This window comes from Syngnathus floridae, chromosome 5 (assembly GCF_059516105.1).
Source record: "Syngnathus floridae isolate MCC-2025c chromosome 5, RoL_Sflo_1.0, whole genome shotgun sequence".
Lineage (NCBI taxonomy): Eukaryota > Metazoa > Chordata > Actinopteri > Syngnathiformes > Syngnathidae > Syngnathus > Syngnathus floridae.
In genome coordinates, this window is record NC_142417.1 from 13,740,006 (window position 1) to 13,753,769 (window position 13,764).

Here is a 13,764-nt window from a genome sequence, read left to right on the forward strand (position 1 = left end):
GTTTTTTTTATTTTTTTAGATTTTATAAGACTATCACTGCATAAACGCTGTATGGTATTAGCTTCATAAAGAAATCCCTACTAAATCTAACTTGCAAGGAGTGCTTTCAAGTGAGTATATAAATCTTTTTTCTCCCGACTTTTTTCAAGATTCCAGAGCCGTGTGTGGCGATGTTCTGCCCCTCCTCTAACTGCGTGGGCTGGAAAATATGGGGGCGCAACATCACTCTCCCGCCTGTGGAAAGTGATGTTGGGAAATAGAAACACGATGTACTTTTTAAAGGAAAACGCATCCCGGGCCTTTCCTCAAGGTGTGGTTGAAGGGTGACGATTGCGACAAAATATTTGCATTCACTTCGACGTGTAAGTCACTCAGAGTACTTATTAGAATTACACTGAAGAAGATGTAGATACACATCGCTACCTCGTGATGAGTGCACCTTTTACGCAGCGTGGAGACCCATGTGGGCAAATGCTCCAAAGGCTGTGGGACTACTTGAGGAGTGAACACGAGGGGGTCCTACTCTCCCCTTACCTGCCCGCCTTCTGCGCTTTCCTAACCCACGTCACGTTTTGCGCACCTTTCCTGGTGCTGGACCACCTGGCCGGGGTCAGTCAGCGTCTCCGGGCGTGGAGAATCTCAGCGGACGAGCCTCCGCCGCAACTGCGCGCATGGTTGAAGTGTCTGTGGAAGATCGCGGTCCAATACCTGATCGTTGTGCTACCCGCAAGCGCGCTCCTCCAGATATCGAGGAGCCCCCCTCAACTACTCGAGCGATCTCCAACCAGCTGGCAGCTTTTTGTGGACGTCTTTGCCTGTTTCTTGCTTTTTGACACGCTTTTTTTCTTTTGGCACCTCTGTATGCACAGGTGAGCAAAATTAAATCATTCTCATTATTATTATTATTATTATTATTATTATTATTATTATTATTATATACCTGAAACTCTGTCGTACATAAAATGCTGAAAATAACCAAGTAAAAATGTTGACACATTTAACTTCACTTTAAAGCGGAAGCCAAGTATAAACTTTCTTCACAATAATATTTCTTTGTCTAAAATTTCTTCACAATAAAATCTGTTATATGCGCCCCTTATAGCATTATGATTAATATTTCATTTGCGGAATGTGAAAATGACATCACAGTTGCGCATGGCTCAGGAAACTGTTTTCATGGTTTGGTCATGTGACTTTTGCAGTTTATATAGACCCTTTTGAATATGGAATAACATGGAAAATTTGGTTTCCATATTTCCATTCAAAATATTAAACTTCCATAATTATGATTAGTTTAAAGATTTGGGCTTCTGGTTCATGAAACCCACCAAAACACAAAATAGAAACATCTCCGTTTTTGCAGAAACAAAGAAATTAGGATAAACTAAATCAATCAAAATATGGTATTTTCAAAACAACGTCACTCTATAGTACTTCGTTGGGAATTCTCTTTGCTATAATCACGGCCTCGAAGCAGCATGGCATTGATGTAATCAGCCTGTGGCTGTGCTGTCCTCAAACATATCAATTGAAAGTATAGTTGGAGGGCACAAAGTGGCAGGAGGAAAACAAATCGTGGCTTAGCATTAGGTGCGGTTTCTCAAGCCTCGACGATACAAGAATCTGGCAGAGACCCAGAGCAAGTGGAATGAGACGGAAGTCTCAACTTGAAAAACCACCACATTGAAACGCATCCAGGAGCCGAGCTACAACTGTCGGATTCCTTTGATTAAGCCACTTCTGAGCCTGAACCAACAAAGGAAGCATCTCAACTGGGCCAAAGAGAAGGACTGGACTGTTTACCAGTGGTCAGAGATCCTCTTCTCTGATGTAACTAAAGTGAACATTTAATTCGGGAATCAGGGTCTAAAGATTTGGATGACGGGTGAAGAACAGAACCCAAGCTACATGAGGTCCAGTGTGAAATGTCCACAAAAGTCGTGATTTGGCATGCAACATCCAGTGAAGGTGTTGATAAATTCTGCTTTCTTCAGCCGAGGTCACCACAATAGTCCACTAGAATGTGTTGGTGGACTTCATGATTTTCTCTGCTGAGTGTTTAGATTTGGTGAACATTCAATTTGCTTCCTATTTTATTTAAAAGATAGCATTTACTTGCTCTAATGACTTCTAGCCAGGCCCTGTTCGCTTTTCTTCTCTGATGAAGAAGTAGAGTCTTGGCGTCGGAGGGGCTTTTGAGTGATCTCTGCCTTCTAGTGTTGAGCACTGTTATTACAACTTTTAACTGCTCAACTCCAGTTAACATTTTAATTCTCAAAAATTATTCGTGGGCCACTTTGAGTGTGGGTGTGAGCCGCCACAAATTGCTCTTCCCTAATCGAAAGTCAAATGGTGCTCATGGTGAATGAAAATGGAAAGTCCCCTGAGTCACTTGCACATAGCCATAGTGCAATGGTGTCCTGTCATTTATTAATCGGCGTTCTTGCCCTTGATTTGTTTCTTTATTGTTTTGACTTTTCTATTCCCTTATGTTGTTACGTAACCTAAAAAGAGATACAGAAAGCAACAGAGCAGCACAGATGTGGGGTTGTGAGCCAGTAGCCAATATCTATTTTTGTGTAGGAAAGAAAAATACTGAATTGATGAAACGCAAATAGCTTCTTGTCCAACATTTTTATTGTAATAGCCCCCAGTGGTTTCATGGCAGTAGCTCACTCAATCCATCAAGGAAACATACCAAATGAACAAAGTAAACAAAGATGAGAAACTGCAGTTCCCTCAGAAAGAGCATGTGAAGCTACACTATGTTTACACTTAACGGGTTGCATATAGAATCTTGATCCCCTTCTGTCTTCCTAATCAGAAGAAACTCAAATGTTTGCAATCCGTCACAATGTTTCAGCACCCCCCAAAAACTTTTGAGCGGCCTTTATTTTCTTTCAACTCTTGTCATTATCCAAAAGTTACGTATCATTGTATTTTACCAGTTATGACCATGTGGGAGCATGCTGGGCAAGTTAGGTTGGCGAGTCTGCCTTGAGTGTTGGCTCCATCCTTCCTATGTATGAGTTTGTATTTTTCCCCTCTTACTTGAATCTTTTTTTCCGTCAAGTAGCCCTACTCATCTTCTCCTGACATTACAAAAGCATGCAGTGAAGACTCTAAATTGTAAGTCACATATATGTGCAAGTCATAACACTCATACCTAAACCTTGAAACTAAAGGAAGTCAAGGCTCCACTAAATTTCGAGCAAGTTGAGTGGGTTAAGCAAGGCATAAGTCAAGTTTTACAGTCTTATGTAGACCACAAAGCCTACATGAAGCTTAGCTAATGTTTGATCATTAGTAAGCTAAACTCTGCAGCTAACTAAGCTTGCCTGGTTTTGTTCATTTTGTAGTTGCAGATGAAGTTTGATGTCATTGTTGTTTGGCATCATCGCATACTGGTGCATTGCCAAGGCGGTGCGCACTATCCAAAAAAATGTTTACCTTCAAAACCAAAACAACATGGCACAGTGTCTATGCAAGTTGTGAAATATAAACAGACAGGCTTCTCGGGTCATGTTCAAGTTTACCGGTAAGTCTGTCAGGGTCAAGTTTAGGCATCATAAGCTTTAACCAAGTCCCAAGTCCTAAATATTGAGTCTGACTCAAGTCAAGTCATGTGACTTGGTCCCCCACCTCTGGATTAGAGGTATAAAATTAGGATGGATGTATTAGTATTCAACTTTAAAGTTGAACTTTTTTTTTTTATAGTACCAATCTTTGAAGACTGTATGGTGACGATTATTTCATCATCAATGGAAGAAATGTGTCAGCACATTGGAAGCATATTTTGTCTTATGATTTCTGCTTGTTTGCTTCTTTTCAGGTTCCTGTGGCTCTACCGCAACATCCACCAACAGCACCACCAGCACAAGATACCGTTCGCCCTGCAGGCTCAAGATGCCAGCCCCCTGGAGTTGCTCTCCCTGCTGCTGCTAGCACAGATCAGCACCTGCCTGGTGAACTGTCACCCCTTGAGTCAGATCGTCTTCCACATTCTCAACACCTGGCTAGCGGTGGAGGACCACTGTGGCTACAACCTGCCCTGGGCTCTGGACAGACTGCTGCCCTTTTTAGGCGGAGCCTCTCACCACCACACTCACCATCGTCGACATAATGTCAACTTTGCACCCTATTTCACCCATTGGGACCACCTCTTTGGTACATACAGTGGGGACTGAGACTGTATTCAAGTTTCATTCATAAATTAATGAATGTTATAGCAGTATGAAGTTAATGTCAGAACAAAACGGGCAGTGTGAAATCTAGTCTAACATCTTTGCTGTTGATTTTACAAGGAGGAATGTGAACTCTTGAAAGCTAGTCGGAATGTTGTAAGAACTACAGGAGGTTATGCAATGCTCTACCTCCTGACTTAAGAAACTCTGACTCAACTCTATTTTACATTTTAAGTCAGGTCTTTTTAGATCTGCCTATAACACCTGATTGCAAATGTTTTTATTCATTCTCATTTTATTTTTTATCTCATTTTATTTCACACTATCTCCCACTTCGATTGTTTTATTACTATTTGGTTTAATTTTACTCAATGTGACCTTTAGGCGATGTCAAATAAAATGTATTATTATTTTTTTTATTGTTAAAGTACTATGTATGTTTTATTTATGTGAATTGCTAAGTATTGCAAGTATTGCCCAAAATGTAAAATGTTGATTGCAAGTATACTATATTATATATTATTGTAGAATGTTAATGTCAGAATTCTGTGTACATTTGATTATATAAACTATAATTATTTAAAATAAATGGTTCCTTTTCCCGCCACAGCTGTTTCCACTTTCTGATGCACTTGATAAGCCCGTAAAAGCATGAGAGCAGAGCATAGACTCAAGCTCACATTTCTATTTTTCTGCCTCAGTTTAAGACCTTTGTGCCCTTACGGTCTCCTGTTCGTCTTGTGATGAACCCGCAGGGACCAGATTAAGAAACCAAAAGCATACGGACGAGAAATCCCCGGGAGTGTCACACTTCTTTTTGTTTTCCTTTCTTGTTTTTTGGTTTATCTTTTACAACAGAAAGACACTTTGAACACAAATACACTGTCTATTTTATGATGCAGTTTTCCCCAACATTTATTAAACAAGGGCACATATTTCACGTCGGGGAAAAAATCATGCCGTACTATTTTACAAACATTTTCCAAAAAGTAGATACTCTAGGTTATGTACCTATTGGAAGAATATTTAATTGTTCTGCCTGTGACGATACATCATTGGCAAACATCCTCAGTGATTGATTTACTTTTTATTGATTTAGATTTATATATGTCATTTGTAATCATTATGAGACTGGATAAAATCCCTCGGCATACGTGATGACCTCTCTTGGCACGCTAATGTGCCAGTACCACAGCACACTAGTTAGGAATAATTGTTCTGAAGTTTGCTAATGGAACCGTGCCAAGTGTAACGATTCACATATGCATATTTTTGTTTTACTTTTATATATTTTTTTTAATGGGTTTAATGGGACATGTTCTTGCAGCAATTGCTATATGCCAAAACTATGAGTTTATGAGTAGAATTTCCGAAGTTGCACAACAGTGTTAACATCTGTGTTCCATTTCTGACTTGCTCAGTAAGGCTCCCCAGCATGTCCCAATGCAAATTGTTCAAAGATGTCTGTACGTTTCGTACAGCTCTACGGCCTCAGTCAGCAAGTCAATGTTTGCTTTGGGAAAGAAGGAGAACGCAAGAGAAGAGTGCTGGGTGGTGGTGTTAGCAGGAGATGGGTTGATAAAAACGTGACCCAAAACGGAAACGATCATTACAGGCCCAACGTCAGAGTCAGGGCGAGCCATGTAGCTGGGCCCCACATGTTCGCAGCGAGATACACGTCGACAGCCTGCCTGCTGCCCACTTCTTGATGTCAGTGTAGCATTATGGGATGTCGGGCAGCGTGGGTACATTGTGGACTCCTCCCTTTGTTTACTCGCTGCAAGGTACACACCACGTTGGATCACGTAGGCTAAAATCCAGCACAAGCAAGCAGTCAGGCTGAAATTGTTTCAGCAGTTATGTCAAACAAGCAAGAGAAAAGGCACAGAGCACTCTCTAGGATTTGTTATCCTTTGAGTAAATACAAAACACTTCCCATTTCATCACATTTCCTGAGAGTTGCCTCATGACTGACAAAGGCCAGATTCTATTTCGCTCCCATTTTGTAAATATTCAATTAGTGTGCTTTACATAGCTCAGACTGCCTTGTTAAAAGTCCTTGCCCTCTGTTCTGCTGCTATATTTAGTTCGATCCTACTGCACTGTCATTTATTGAGAGGTCAAGCACGACTTGCAAGTTTTGCTTTCTGAGATTTTGTTATGTGTGCTGCCGTCTCAGTGGCTGTGGGTGACATCAGCGCAATTTGACCGAACACATAAAACTTGTGATGACACGAGATCATGATTGAATACCTGCGGCATCATCACATTTCTGTCTGAGCTCATTTTCGGATTAATTTAATGTTCACTTTTTATTTTTACGTGGAAAATTGTAAGTTGACCAGTATTTGGGCTTATTGTTATGCCACTGAATTTGACTATGGACCATCCAGATCCAGGGAAAGCCAACAGCTCGCCAGTCTCAAACAGCTGACTATACTGTTCTTCAATTCTGTAATGATAATAACAAAGCACCTTTGTGACGTGTGACATGAGCCATTAATCTGATTGATTGTCTACTTTACAGGATTCCATACCACAGCTAAAAGATTTATGAGAAATTACAACACACAGTAAACTATTGACTACCTCATTTAAAAACTCTGGCACAAGTTGTGCTCATTCTATAATAATATACTATTTTATCCTCATAGGAACAGAAGATTACTAGTTCTTTCACTTAGTATGATGCAGTAAACTTCTACATGAATGTGAACAAGAACCACAAAAATTACAATGCATCATAAAATGATATGTTGTTAAATACTTAGCACGGTCTCCTTTGTACAAGCGGACTTGGTCTTGGATTTCATTAGCGTGTATGTGTGTGTGTGTGTGTGTGTGTGTGTGTGTGTGTGTGTGTGTGTGTGTGTGTGTGTGTGTGTGTGTGTGTGTGTGTGTGTGTGTGTGTCGTGATGACATAATATAAGTTTTAAGTTTCACTTAATGTATTATCAGACGTTTTTAATGAGACCCAGGTCCGGCTGCAGGTGGTCCATTAAGTGCCCTCGTTTACTGTGCTGGATTAATAAAACATTGACAGAATGTTGTTTAAGGTTATGTTACCCTCGGAGACAGCTGACTTTTCCTCTTTAGAATCAGTAATTTAGTACCACTTTGGATGTTTTGGAGGTTCTGTTGAACATGATTTCTAATCAGAGCGGGACGTCAATTCAGCGCACTGTTAACATCACCATCTTTGAACTGCATTTTGTTGGTTATGGGTCAAAGGGGATTTTGAAATCAAAGTGCTCTGTTCTACATTACAGAGGTCTTTTTGTAGTCTGGTTTTATATGCTGCAGCTGCAAAAGCTCCTTTTTTTTGCCACCCCATTTCATCACAATTCCTTAAGATGCTCAATACCACTCTTTTGTAGGCTCAACTTCAAGAAAAAAAGTTTATGTTGCATGTTGCCTGCAAACAGATGGCCTGGATCTGAATGTTCTGGAAAATAAAGTTGAGGTTCAAAAGCAGAATGTTCAGACGTTGACGAACAGTACGCTGTTAAAGTCCAACATTTTTTGTGATGCCAACAAAGAAGGGAAAAAGAAACGTTATTGATAATCACAAAACCTGATAAGTGAATTTATGAGTGGTCATTGTTAATTCCTTCAATAGTCATTGATTTGTAATCAACAATAATCAAAGAAGAAAATAATGTACATACATTGGAAAATTAGTATTAAATGTGAATTGACTCATCTCCCAAGCAGACTCAGTAACTGTTCCACTGCATGATGATAAATGACATTACGCATTTGAGAGAATGAATTGGATCACATCCTTTATTTACAATCTTATTGTGCGTTGGTACATGAAAAGAGTGAGACAATATCTCAATCCATTTTCAGGATCCTACAATTTGACAGCCAAGTCATCGTCATTCAAATCATTTTATCAGCGTTCAGCCTCATCAACAGGTTTTCCATCACAGTCAGAGTCAGCAGCACACTATCCATTTTCTTCATTAACAGTCACTCTAATCACGTTCCCATGCTTCTTTGTTTGGAAGCCATGGGTGACCTCTGACCTATGTGCTGATACCATTGGATGAAGAAAGCAATGGAGAAGAAGCAGGCCAAATGATCCTTAACAATCAAGGGGGCTCTTTAACTCAAAATGGTCAGGCTCATCTTCATTGGAAATACAGCTAAATGACAATTTACATTTAGTGTTTGACCTTCTGCCGCTTTCTTGAGTAATTTTCAGCTGAAAGATCCCCACTATAGATATGTTTCCTTTAAAAAAAAACACAATAAATTAGAGCAATAAATAAGTGTATTTATTACAAGCAGCAAAGGTATCAATCAATAGCCCTATAACAAAAACAAAACACAATTTTCTTTTGAGTATTACCTAGAGAACTTAGCTTCTTTTTGTTTTTCCCTGACTTTGGTCCACGTGATAAATATTCCCTTCCAGAAAGGCAATTTACCATAAAAGTGACTGATGATCCAAATGAGAAACAGGAGGTGCCAGGTCACCAAGTTGAGACAGTGAACATAATGAGTTGCCAAGGCTAGGAATGTGCCCAATCCATGTTTTGTCTCAATCCGTCATGTTGCCACCTCAAACGTTGTCGAGAATGACGTCCATGTTTGATCGGTGGAATACGTTTCTCAATGTCAAACACCTAGCTATCTCTGCAGCTTGGGTGTTTATGTGTGTGGGGGAGCATGTGAAGTGGGGAAACTGGGTAGGGATAGATAACCCCGCTCGTCGGACCCTTGCGTGGTGCCTACGTATCAGGATCCTGCAGGAGGCGAGCCTGGAGAGTTCAAGTCTTGTCAGGTTGCCTCCAGGAGGTCATTTCACTGCAACGGGGAGCATGAAGTGCTGATTAGTGTTTGCATCAAGTGGGGAGGGCGGAGATAAGTGGAGAGGAAAACACATGTCAGGGGGATGGAACAGGAGGGGGACCCTCCGGCCCACTGGTTCCCACAGACACTGCAGAATGTGCTTAGTTAGATCCTTTGGGAACTTCTTGTTACTTTGAGTCACGCTGGCAAAAAGACACCCGAACGTCACTCTTGCAGCGTGACCTGATCTCTACTGTCTCACTGTGTCTGCAGCTACCATTCACGAAAATATCGTCTTTTCTGTCTCGACGGACAAAATCCACGCAGCCTCACAGGACTTTATAAATAGTGATTAGATGCACTTCCGGTCCTTTTGAGTAGAGTCCAATGATTCTTGTTGTTCTTGAAAACAATCTCAGCCTCATTGAATGTCTTTCCTCAAGAGTCCAGCTATCTACAGCCACACTCGGCCACAGCCATGCCTTCGTACTTGTGCTTGTACGTGACCACGCCTGTGTCGTCCAGGTACAGGAGCGAGATGGGATCCAGCTTGGTGGGCACGCAACACGCTCGCGCTGTTTTCTGAGGACTGTGGATGTTGACCAGCGTTTGGACGATGGCGTGTTTCGTGGGCGTGACGTGCTTTGTTAGCGGGAATGAGCAAGTCCCGGAGCACTCGTAGGCGTCATAACTGGTGGGCGCCAGGATCCAACTGTCCCATCCAATATCCTTGAACTCTACGTGAAGAGGTTGTCTCCTGCAGTGGTTTCCCTTGGCGTTCCGACGGATGCGTGAGCTTGTGTCGTAGATCAGATTGGAGCGCATTTGGAGAAGGTCGGCCTCATCTGGCTCTGACTCGCCATGGCCGTCCAGATCGCCCCACAAGTCATTCTCCAAGTCATTTTGCAGGATCACGTTGGAGGTTTCGTGGTCAATCATCTCTTCCAGCTCGTGCTTGTTGTCTCGATGGTCACTGCTTTCATCGTTGGAGAAGACGATCAACAGAGGCTTGTGTTTGTCCTTCACATTTGTGTCAATCTTCATGTCCCCTTCAGTTTTCCCGTTTTTGCTTTGGTGTGTGACACGTTGCGGGTCATCTTCACTGGCCACGCTGGCAATGTGGACCTCTAAACGATGTGTGGTTCCGTGCTCAGACTTACGCCACCGTTGCACCGAAGCAGTGAGGTTGAATGCTTCCCAGCCGTTGTCAGTGCCATACACTTGTCTTGAAGCCAACTCCACCAGCTCCAAATGATTCTTTTCAACCTCAAAGTCATCTCCTCTTGCAAAATTCTCCTCTGTGCTGTTGTCATCTTCGTCATGACGTACCACTTCGTAAATAGTCACTTTGCGGTCAACGCCGGCAAACAGGTGGCGATCAGTCTGGATGAGCGTGTAGAGGCGGAGCTCGGCTGCCGTGATGTGTTCGTGATGAGGGACTGACACGTTGAAGAGGAGTGGGTGGCGCCTTACTCCCCCAATACCAACCGTGCTTGAAGAGGAATCTGGGGAATAAAACAAAAAACATTACGAATGAATTAAATGTTGGTATATTAGAAGGATATGCCAACGTATATGAAAATATACTGGTCATCAGTTTTACATAAACTGTTTTGTAATCAAATCCAACGTAGCTTAGAAAAAGTCACAATGAATTCATTCACTATTTTTCGCTTAAGGTTTTATTGTTGTTTTCATTTAGCACACAATGAATAGACCGCAGTGTCGATTCTGACAAAAATGGGGGCGGGGGGACAGTAAGCACCCTCACATGCTATGATCTTGACTACTCTGATCTACTTAAGATCTTGTATGCTGTCCATTCCCTCCCTGTACCTCTTTTACTCTCATCCCATACAAATCTCATCTTCCAATTTCTATACATTTCCAACTGTCATCTGTTGAATCTGGTTCCTAAGTGTTTACTTTAAAACCTCATCTAATCCCTTGCATAGTGTGCATTTTGTAATTTGGATGAGTTATCAGTGATTAATGATAATCGTCACGAAAAAATTTGCGTTGCGTCATCAATAACATCATCAAGCTTTTTTCAGCACTTTAGATTGGTCAATAATTTCTCATCTTATAGTATGCAGTTTTGAAAAATTTTGAGATCCACCAAAATGTAACTTATGAGGTTTTCGTACTACGTCAATAAAGTTCTTGTATTGTATTTATTAGTGGAGAATTGGCAATATATGCGCCTATGTAAAGTCAAATTTGAAAGTCATCAACAAAGGTTGCCGTACCCTCATTTATGAAACTGCGGATGATGCTGGCACTGGGCGCAGAGGAGCGGTCATTGGCAAAGCGGTTGTAGAGCTCCATCATGTACTCCGGTGGCTCTTCTCTTATGCTTCCAGGTGGCAGTGGAGGTGGACCCATGCCAGACAGGTTGAAGGTCTGCAGGAACTGCTCTTTCAGGCTCGCCAGCACACCCTGCATGATCAGATTGTTGTCCTGCTCCACTTGGGACGGGTCCGCCGCCCTTCCCGGTCCGTCTCCCAGCCCCGGAGTTGGTCGAAGCCTCCGGTCAGTGTTGGAAATCGGGTTGCTCTCACCACAAAGAGGGCCTCGGAGCAACAATAGAGAGAATACCAAAAGCAAAGTCTCAGTGCTCCAAAAGGTTCCCAGAAGAGAAACCCAAATTCTCGCCATGGAGAAAAAAATTGCAGTTAGTGTCTTGTTGTCACGGTCAATAAAAAGCGTTGTTGACCTTTGCTGTGACAATGTATAGTGCCAGCGGTAAGCCTTTTGCAGCTTTGCTGTTGGCACAGCATTTAGTCTTGGGCACAGCTATTGAGCTTCAGTTCCAGTGGCAGTGTGACAGAGGTCCACCTTGTCATCTCTGTTGTCTTGTACTTTCTTTCAATGCTTTACGCTCCCTTCCCAGCTTTTTCTCTCAGTCTCTTATCTACGATATGGTAGGCTTTGCTTTGCTCTGTGCGTGTGTGTCTGTGTGTGTGTGTGTGTTGTGTGTGCGTGTGTGTGCGTGCCCTCCACTTTGTGTGATGCTGAGCATGTGTTATCTCACAACTTCCTTAATGAGGATTTTGTAAACACTATCCTGTAGCCTCTTCCTTGTGGAAGCGCTATTTTGTTTGGGTGGGTGCACCAGAGTTGATTTATTTTCATTTGTTTATTTGGTTTGTAAATGGCAGAGTTCTGCACGCCGTTGTTGATGCGCCATTGAGCATTTCTTCTTGACAAAGTACACCAGTGTGGCAATGCCATGGCATATTAGAGGACATTAAAACACTTGTCCAAGTGAAATTGAAATGTAATGAGCTGTGAGTCCCAATGACCAAAAATGAAGGATGCTCAATTTTTTTCACTTCGTTTCCTGATGAGTACAATAGAGATGTGTGTGTTGCACACTTCACTATACTGTCAAGTCTATAGGAATATAAATTGGATATTAATGTCATGTCAAGATTTCATGTGGACAGTCCCACATTGGCATATTTTAATATATGTCCAACTGAGTGAGACGCAATGATTTGACGTGTACATGGAATAGCTCACCGTGCCCTTACCGTTTCCTGCCGTGATAATAAAATGGCCTGCGTGCCATTGGGAAGAACATTCCTGCTCACCACCTGAACTCGCGACTGTCGCTCTCATTCCAGAGCTTCTTTGCCTGACCCGGAGATACACTCAGTGCGTCACCCAGATGGGAAGCAATGCAGCATTTCCCGCGTCTGCCATTCATCTGCCACGATGACACATGACAGACGTACTCTTTATCTGTTGCACTCTTAAACTGCTGTTGCAACTGACATTGCACCTTCCTGATGACCCATTGAAGGTTTGATAGTAGCCTGCTGCACACACAAACACGCACACACAAAACACACACATACACTATGAGTATTGTTCCTGAAATTTTCCACAAGACAAAAACAATTCAAGAAATTCAACAAGAGTTTCTATATAGATGCCATATGTACATTCCATACATCTATATATACTCGCTCCCTTACCAATTAAAATAAAAGACCACCTCCTTAATCCCTCCAGGGTCCCCCTGAACCCCATCAAAATCCTCTATGTCTGTTTCTGCAGAATCAGACTCAGTCGTCTGTTTTTTTCCCACTGACAGTCACATATTTATATATCAGTAGTCACCTAAACCTTACTTGAATGGAAGTAGTAGTTCAGAAAGTATTGGGGGATAAATCCAACTTCTTTTGCATAAGAGCTGGTTGTTAATCTCAAGGAGGTGCCCACTGAGAGTTTATATGGTTTTGATAAAGCACTAAAGCAATGCACTCCATTTACCCTTTACAACTCTGACTATGCTAGTATGCAGGCACCACACCTGCGTAAACAAATAGTCCAACAGATTAGGAATGTTTGTTAACATGCCAGTGCATGAAATGTCATCATTTCCACTTCAAAATAACATCAAAAGATAAAAGAATCTGAATGTGTCGCTCCAAGTGCCAAATCTGAAAACAAACACTGAATGCCGAGACCTTTCATTCCTCGGGCATCACTAACCAAGGATATTGCCATGTGGGCTGAGGAACAACATTGTCAATTGACACACTTAATCGCTACATCAACAAATGCAAGTTAAAACTCAACCATGTAAAGCGAAAGCCATATAACAGCAACAACCGTGGCCAGCTTTTCCGGGCCTGAGCTCATCTGACATGGACTGACGCAAAAGGGAATGATTGGGGCCAATTTTTTTTTTTTGTTTAATCATGAAGGCCTGGGATTTGAACAGAGGGGTGGAGACTTTTTACCGTACATTACGTTTGTTGGTGTAAGG

The 13,764-nt window shown here is 41.9% G+C and overlaps 2 protein-coding genes across 2 annotated transcripts; one reads left to right on the forward strand and one right to left on the reverse strand.

Moving 5' to 3' along the window:
- Window positions 1-240: 240 nt before the first annotated feature.
- Window positions 241-4,791, forward strand: LOC148398274 (cholesterol 25-hydroxylase-like). The gene is made up of 2 exons (XM_088376144.1): window positions 241-869; window positions 3,833-4,791. The coding sequence occupies exons 1-2, from the start codon at window positions 430-432 to the stop codon at window positions 4,185-4,187; spliced, it is 795 nt and encodes a 264-aa protein (XP_088232270.1). The 5' UTR covers window positions 241-429; the 3' UTR covers window positions 4,188-4,791.
- Window positions 4,792-7,952: 3,161 nt separating this feature from the next.
- Window positions 7,953-13,583, reverse strand: bmp10 (bone morphogenetic protein 10). Its single transcript, XM_088376100.1, has 2 exons — window positions 11,234-13,583; window positions 7,953-10,489 (listed from the first exon to the last, which is right to left on the reverse strand). The coding sequence occupies exons 1-2, from the start codon at window positions 11,640-11,642 to the stop codon at window positions 9,435-9,437; spliced, it is 1,464 nt and encodes a 487-aa protein (XP_088232226.1). The 5' UTR covers window positions 11,643-13,583; the 3' UTR covers window positions 7,953-9,434.
- Window positions 13,584-13,764: the final 181 nt, after the last annotated feature.